Source organism: Borostomias antarcticus (genome assembly GCF_949987555.1).
Source record: "Borostomias antarcticus genome assembly, chromosome: 4".
Taxonomy (NCBI): Eukaryota; Metazoa; Chordata; class Actinopteri; order Stomiiformes; family Stomiidae; genus Borostomias; species Borostomias antarcticus.
The window spans coordinates 22,711,957-22,720,544 of record NC_140237.1 but is presented as its reverse complement, the minus strand read 5'-3'; the positions used below and the strand labels follow the sequence as shown (position 1 = coordinate 22,720,544).

At 47.5% G+C, this 8,588-nt stretch overlaps 1 protein-coding gene across 1 annotated transcript in view; it reads right to left on the bottom strand.

Moving 5' to 3' along the window:
- The window catches only part of cdh15 (cadherin 15, type 1, M-cadherin (myotubule)), a gene marked incomplete at both ends in the record, with an annotated part of 7,763 nt that extends 3,336 nt beyond the window's left edge, over positions 1 to 4,427 (bottom strand). The window contains 7 exons of the mRNA XM_084437387.1: positions 137 to 322; positions 585 to 719; positions 911 to 1,092; positions 1,340 to 1,484; positions 1,893 to 2,048; positions 3,354 to 3,521; positions 4,371 to 4,427. Coding sequence (XP_084293513.1) covers positions 137 to 322; positions 585 to 719; positions 911 to 1,092; positions 1,340 to 1,484; positions 1,893 to 2,048; positions 3,354 to 3,521; positions 4,371 to 4,427 — 1,029 coding nt within the window. The remainder of the gene's footprint in view (positions 1 to 136; positions 323 to 584; positions 720 to 910; positions 1,093 to 1,339; positions 1,485 to 1,892; positions 2,049 to 3,353; positions 3,522 to 4,370) is intronic.
- Positions 4,428 to 8,588: the final 4,161 nt, after the last annotated feature.

Here is an 8,588-nt window from a genome sequence, read left to right as displayed (position 1 = left end):
GGATATAACGTCATAAACTGTGCGACCCAAGGGGACTACATACTGACATTGCTGTCATTCTAACATGGAAGGAGTAGGTGTCATCATGTATTCTCTCTCCCTCTACCGTCACTCCTATTGGTGGATAGGTGCCTACCTTCGTCACAGTCAGAATGCCCCCGTTGGTCATCGGATCCGTCTCTATGGCGAAGTTGCCGTTGGGGTCACCATTGGTGATGCTGTACTTGGCCTCCCAGTTTCCTGTTCCTGGGTCATCGCTGTCGGTGACGTTGACCCTGCCGATCTCATAGTCCCTCCTGTTCTCCACAGCTGACAAACTGTACTGCAGTCACAGACACACACACACACAATTCGCATTTGTACAATATAGAAATATATGTTTGTTTGTGTGTGTGGGTGTGTGTGTGTGTCTCTATATGTATGTGTATGGGTGTGTGTTTGGTATGCGTGTGTGTGTATGTGTGTGTGTGTATGTATGTGTATGTGTGTGTGTTTGTGTGTGTGTATGTATTTGTGTGAGTGTGTGTGTGTGTGTGTGTGTGTGTGTGTGTGTGTGCTTGCGTGTGTGTGTGTGTGTAACTCACCGTATCGGGTGAGAATCGCGGGGCGTGGTTGTTGATGTCGGACACATGAATGATGGCGACGGCGACGGCCTCATTGGTCAACCCCATACCTGACATGTCTGTTACCCCCAGCCTCAACCTGAAACTCTTCACCACCTGTACACACACAAACATAAATATGCTCAAGAATACTAGAGAAAAAAAGGTATCCTTACATTTGTTTACAAGATAACATTTCTGATATTGTGTCTGACTTTTTAAGTCTGTCAGTGTTCCCTCTCCCTCCTGTAGGTCATGCTGCTTGTGAGTTTCATGAGTCTGTGTTTTGTCTCAGTAACGCCCCCTACCTTGCGGTCCAGACCCACGTCCCGTGTAAAGATGGCTCCCGACTCGTTGTTGATGCCGAACATCGTCTTGGTGATGGCGTCTGCTGGCTCGCTCTCCTGGCTGATGATGGAGTAACTCAGAGCGGCGTTTTCTGTCTCCGGGTCGTCAGCATCGGTAGCTGACACCGACATCACCGAAGTGCCTGTCAGGAACAAGAGCAGTCACTCACAATGTTATCTAACTAGTTCACTAACCAGTCTGAGGAGCTGGTTTTAGAGTGAAGCCAATTGTAACGTTTGTGTGTATTGTATTAGCAGAGTGCACAGGTAAAATGTGTGTGTGTGTGTGTGTGTGTGTGTGTGTGTGTGTGCGTGTGTGTGCGTGTGTGCGCGTGTGTGCGTGTGTGCGTGTGTGTGTGTGTGTGTGTGTGCATGTATGTTTATTTGTACCTGGTACAGAGAACTCAGCTATAGTCCCTGTGAACTCGTTCTGGGTGAAGTTGGGCCTGTTGTCATTCTGGTCCAGGACCACTATCTCGATGGTGGAGGGGTTCTCTAGCCTCTCTCCACTGGGAGACAGAGCAAACGCTTTCAGCTGTGGAAAACATTTGAGGTTTGTAGTGGAGCAGTGAGGATGTTTGGCCCCATAACTTTCTCCAAATCACCAGTGGCGGCTAGTCAATTTTGGGTGTAACAGTTACATCCTGATCTGTCTGGTGGGAGCTTCCTGAGTACCCATAAACATCAGCGGGATGCTGACCTCTGACCTACATCAGAGACAACAACACGGCTCTTAGACTAGCTGCTAGCACAACAAATACTTTGCGTGCACTTGGTTTAAACTTATCCGGTACAAAGAAACCGCCGAAACATTCCAAAACATACTGAGAGCTAAATCAAACAAGCCTTTCAAGTACTCTCAAGTGTTCTCTGTTTAGACTTGGTCTGAAGACTAACTTCTACTGTATGTCTCAAGCTTATTAATTAATTAATTCATTCTTACCGTGAAGCTTCTGTGTTTCTCCCGGTCCAGAGGCTGCATACTACGGATCACTCCCGTCTTGTTATCGATCTCAAACAGGTTCTTAGGCTCTTGGTCCACCCCCGGGCCGTTCAGCTTGTAGATCACCTCCCCGGTGAACACCTTGTCCGATTTGATCTGGAGGGAGGGCAGGAGAGGACACAGCATGGGAAGACAACTGAGGTCAGACGGGTCAGGCTTAACGCTGAGAAGGTTGAGGGGAAAGGAGAAGGACACTGTGCCAGATGGGAATTGTGGTCTTCATTTAATTTCCAACCTTAAGTTTAACTTCTAAGTAAAATTTAAAGTATCTATCTATCAATAAAGTATCTATCTATCTATCTATCTATCTATCTATCTATCTATCTATCTATCTATCTATCTATCTATCTATCTATCTATCTATCTATCTATCTATCTATCTATCTATCACTAAATAAACAACAGCTACAAGTTAACAGGTTTTTTTTCCCCTCTCTGGCCATTCATTCTTCAATACCATCAAACAATCATATATCAATGGAAGAACCTCCAGCTTCAGTGTAAGTTGAAGGTCATTCTATGTGTTTGGACATTCCATGGTTCTTAAAGGACCCTGGGGGAAACATAGAGGAAGCTCAGGATGTCCTCAAGGTGGGGTTTATGTGATTGATCTCAGAGAGCAGAAGTACGCTGTGAATGTTGTCAGTGCTGGTCTTCTTTACCACTGTTTTGCGCGATGTTTGGATTGTTGTTTCACGTGTGTTTGTGTGTGTGTGTGTGTGTGTGTGAACAAGGGGCTCTTCTGCATGCCAGCGTGTGGTCCAAGACCTTCCTGTGCTGTCAAAGACGTGTGAACTGGAACACTTGAACACAAAACAGTCCCTGGCCGTATGTTTCGGACGATCGCGTTCATGTCAAAGTCAATTTATATTAACCTAGCACGTCCATAATGAAACGTAACCCTCTTTTATACCATGGAAGGCTGAAACGATGTCTAAAAGCTAAAAGCGATAATGTTAACCAAACATTTATGTTTCACAGGTCAAACACCAGCACGCAGGGAGGTCACATAGCCACGGATCATTTTCCAAACCTTGGTGAACTCACATAAACAACCGGTCAGGTATTTGGAAAGTGGACCCTCAGTTGCCATCATGGACTTATAAGGATTCTAAGGGCCACACTAGAAGTCACCAGACAATGATATGGGCTTTAGAGGACGGGTTACATGGACCCTTTTTAGTTCCTGGTAGAACATTTGTCTGGAATATTGGAACTAGCACCTTAGTTTGATTGTCTGGAACCAAAATGTTTTCAGAGGGTTCTCCTACCTGTAAACCAAACATCACATTATGGTTGGAGATAGGGCACCTTACTTTTGAGCGTGGGGCTTGGCCTAATCTGTCACTGGGGAACCGCCCAAAGGTTGGTGTAGGTTCTGGAAAACACGTTCTAGCCTACCTGGACCAGGTTCTCCGGGACCTGCCTGCTGTTCTCAGACACTCTGATTGGTGGAATGATCCAGTCCCTCTTCACCCTGCCCAGACCGCTGCTGCTCCGCTGTCGCCATGGATACAGGACTGCCAGACCCGCCTCCTCCTCCTGGTAGATTTCTGAAGAGCTCCGCACCTGAGGGGACACAACAACAACAACGGGATGGTCAGGACATGCCTTGTTGTTTCTCAACAGCTAAATGGGAACCACTCCAGCAAATAAAACATAAAGAGATGAATATCCCACCGCCATTAAAATATCCAGAGACACACAGTAAAGCTTTCATTCAGAACATTAATTTCCCAACTTAAATCACCCATCATCCATTTCCAGATGGGCCAGAGGAACTCTCATTCGATTGAGTCATTTAACTTTGAGTACAGCTCTCTAAAGCATGATGTGGAGAACAATTTAGGCCTTAGATGTTTAGGAAAACTAGTGACTTGGGTGAAAGTACTGTTATATTGTTTGCCAACGCTGCCATGTTGTTCTCAGCCCCTGGTTTGTGACAGGCAGCAGTAAGCTCCCCACCCCACCCCACCCCACCCAACCCAACCCCGTCTCTAATGTGGAATCCACAGGGCTGACAGGAGCGTAGAGACACCGGCTCAGGTTACACACACTAATGCTCATGCTCAATGCTCTTTATTTGTTCCTTTGATCTACACACACAGTCATTTCAAACCAGGAAATAACAAACAGGCATGTTCATTATATACTCACATACTCTCACAGGGGCTGGTTCAAAGACACACACGCACGCACACACACACACACACACACACACACACACACACACACACACGCACACACATTCACACTCCAGCTGTCGACTATGGATTTAGATTCCCCGCTTTCCCACCCTCTGTCGTACAAACTCCCTTTTATTCCCAACTCTGCACCTGACCGAGGGTTCAGGGGTCAGCTAACAAATCTGCTCCGGTGACAGAATTCCTCGCACACACTCACACATTCCCGCCAGACCTTGAGACACCGCACCGCGCCTGCCGGGATGCAGCAAGTCCAGGACTCAGCATTCATGGGGACAGTTTCTCGGATTCAGTTTCTCGGATTCAGATTAAGTCAATCTAGATATACGAAGCACTTTCCTTTACCTTCTTTTTTCCAAGACTAGACCAGGGTTATGAACTCTATAGAACCACAGATTTAACCAGAAGTGCCTCTGATATTGTGACACTTACACAACTGGGTATCCAAGTGATGAGAGTTCGTCTAATAAAATCGATGAATCTATCATAAATGAATGGAGGCATGAGTTTAGTTGGCTGTTGCATCTCCACTGCTTACTGAGCGTGACCGGTGGCCCTGCCCTGCCATACCCCGTCCCCTGGGTCTGGCGGTGGGGCACGCTAGTCCCCTGGCATGTTACTGGACAGCCAGTGGGGGAATGCCAGCCATGCCTGGCATGTGTAGGCCGAGTTAGGAACAGACTAATCTTAGAGCGTTCTATATTCCACTCCTACTCTGGTGTTGCTCTAGCGTTCTCTCAGAGATGTTTACACTCACATACCAGGCCAGAATACGCAGCGTTCCTGCTTCAAACTTCTGATGTTGTCGTACGTCAGATATTGCCTGTCACTCATAAGCTATGGCCAATCACTTCAATTGAATCATATCGTCATATCAGATCATATTTGCTATTGTATGTGGTCACTGATATTGAAGAGACCCCCAACTACACTATATTCATCAATTAGAGCTTAATCCTGAAGAGGAGATTCTTGGCTCCCACACCAGACTGCAGGCTGGTCAACCGGGCTGAACCAGTGTGCTGTGCCCCTGCAGTGTGACCTTTGCTTGACTCCGCCAGATTCTGGGTGGCAAACTGAAACTGCTCTCCTAATGGCTTCTCCAGCCAGCATGGAGCTACACCTTGGTGTCCTCTTACCAATTACAACTGCGATTTCTGACAGGCAGGGTGAGGGCCAGCTCACAGACTCACTGTTTTAGGGGCCTTTCCCCAGATACTCTTACACCATGTCCTCTCGCCTCTGTGGGGGTTGGGCGGGATGGGCAGGCGGCAGCCTGGCTTTGGTCTCACGGGGGGGTGCTAAGTACTGACCCCATTGACAGGGGAGACTCACGAGACAACAACAACGTTGCTAAAAGTGGGTGGAAACAATTTGAGAGACTGAAAAAAAAACCTGCATTTCAGAACCAATCCAACATCTTCAGGGGGGTCCTTCCTAATGGGGGGGGGGGGGGTGAATGTTTTGTTTTGTTTTGATTCTCCACTCTAGTTTGTTTAGAGAACATGATTGCCGGTTAGGCAATATTAGACTGTACCCTATTGGAGATGTAGGCAGCCCAGATAGCAAGCGGATCTGGGCCATATATGGGCCGGAACTAAGCCACAAGGGCCAGATCTGGCCTGTATATGGCCCAGATCTGCTTGCTATCTGGGAGGGGCTCTGATTGGTAGCGTTGGTTTTCTGCACTTTTCTAGCGACAATTTTCAATGGAGATATCTGCAGACTTTCGGTGTGGGAGATCTCCAAAGTCTGGCATTGTGAGACTACTGACAGGGTAACAACCATTGTCCCTGGAAGGAGTTTTCCACTGAGGCGGTAGGGGACCACAACATTTAGAGGTGATAATTTGTCACTGATGAACGTATTGCCCAGTCTGACCAATGCCGGTTGGATAATGAGACTGCCACACTGTCAAAGGAGTAGGTGATAGCAGTAAGGACATCAGGAAACATAGAAATTAGAATTCCCAAAGGGAGTCATTTGACCTAATACTAATAACAAACCAAGGATGACACAATGCCTTATTATTTCCTCTGTGACCTCTGTGACCAATAGTTGGATGAGTCACACACACACACGCGCGCACGCACGCGCACACACGCACACACACACACACACACACACACACACACACACACACACACACACACACACACACACAAAAAAAGTGTGAAAGATTGTCTAAATAGTCTATTATAAGTGATAAAATACTAAGCAACAATCTCACCATGAAATCTCTAAGCATCAGGATTTAAATATTTGACACGATTCAACATTTTTTGAAGAGGATTTGGGAATTTTCCAGAGCATACCATTGGCTAGCCATCCATCTCCGTTTCATGGCCCTAGAAACCTCCCTACTTCTACAAGTTAGACATTCCTAACAAGCCATGTTTATGGCTGGGTCAGAGAGTCCGTATCATTTGTGGGAAGGGGAAGGGGTGGATGAATGATAGGCCTCTCTACTGTTAATGAGATGTTGGTATCTTCAGAGCTAATGCAGGCTAGCACTAGCACTATCAAAATATTCTGTTTGATGAGTTCTCCAGTGCATAAGAGAGATACCTATCATACTGGTCCATAGCGGTTACTCCTGTTCTTAGTTCACACAACTCTGATAGGACCATGCGACTGCGAGATTTAATTCCTACCATTCATTCTTTTTCCCGAATTCTAACACATTAGTCATGACAGCTATAGAGACATTCGTGTCCCAATATAGATTCCCGAGTCAGCCCCACGCTAGCTGGGCTGAGTTAGCGCAGTTCAGCCATGTGGTATCTGGGTGCGGGTATGCGGCCCATGTATGTAGGACAGTCCCAGAGCTCCAGCATGTGCTTGACCGCAGGGGGAGGGATGCCTGCAGCATGCCTGACAATCCCTCTGGTCACGGGGGGTTGGAGGTCGGACAGGTGTCCCTGTCCCCGTCGCCCCCCCCCGTCGCCCCCCTCCACTTCACAGGCCCAGCCAGGCGGTGTCTGCTAGCACCCGGCTAAAGGCTCCCGTCTCCGGCTCCCAGCCCCGGCTGTGGGTCCTGGGAGGGCCTCCTATTTTTGGTGTGCCGGCGTTTCCTCCTCAGAGCAGATGTCCAGGGCCGAAGGATTGCCGAGCTAATGGGAATGATGAGTGGTGTGATTTTCAAGGTTTGGGTGGTTGACGAGAGAAAAATTGCGAATCCTGTTTTAGTCTGGGGAGGTTGTACAAGTCTGTCCGTCTCTCTGCCTTTCTGTCACCACAGCTCCCTCCCTCCCTCTCTCTCTCTCTCCCTCTCTCTCTCTCTCTCTCTCTATCCTCTCTCTCTCTACCCCATCACCCTCACCCCCACCCCCACCTGCAGCCCAGGCTCAGCCCTGTCTCAGAGAGTCATGGGTAGCAGGTCCATTCACACTACAGACAGCCTTGTCTACCTCTGCTATTCCACACCTCTCTGAAGGGAATATACATTACCTTTTGGGGCAAAGAGAGAAAGACTCGCCCGTCTAAATATTATGGCAGAGGATGGGAACTGCAACGAATGAAATTGGAGATTTGAGATATTGAGTTTTTGTGTTTTTTTTTTTTGTAAATCTATTTGTGTTATCTTTTGACTAGCATTGCTGATATGAATGGAAATCAAAAACACAAGGATTACATGTATGTTGTCTATTTTCTGAACATGGGTTCCTTTGCTGAGGGCCCACTCATCACTCAGGGAGTCACCTTATGCCATATGGTTGGTAACAGGCTGGATTGTTTTACTGTGGAGTCGGTCAGTCTCTGCAGTGGAAGCTCTTGGTGAAATCCTAGCCACCACGGAACAGAAAACATCCCCATATTCAGACAGGCCAGTCACCCAGGCCACCAGCCAGCCCAGTGATTCAGATGCTATCCAGCTGAACTGACTGATTGTTTCCGATGACCATTAAAGTCAATGCCAGCCAGCCGGTCAGTTGGCAGGCTGTTTTATGGAGCTCGATTTGTCCCTGATTTCACGGTCAGGGAGTGGCCCACTCCTCTTTCCTCCGGGGGGATTAACGAGCGGGACAAATGGCATCAAGTACGCATCTGGGAACAGCTGCTCTTCTCTCTCTCTTCTGTCGCCTGGACCAAGAAACCATGCTCCGGCGGTACGCAGGCTGGCAGGCTCAAAACAACCCTCTTCCGCAGGGACACCTCTCAAATCAGTTTTCAACAAAGCAAACATGAGACTTCCATGTCACTTCCAGACTTCTGTGTTCTGTGTCTCAGTACAGTGCTATACATAATTGCGCTATACAAATAAAGTTTGATTTGAATTGATTTGATTTACAGTATAGTACACTGTACAGTAACAGTCACTGAGGAGAAACCCTAACAGGTAGCAGCGTAGAAATCACCAGACCTCAGGAAGCTGACAGTTGAATGCCCTAACAAATACCACTCAGATTTTATGCTGAAAATAATGACAACA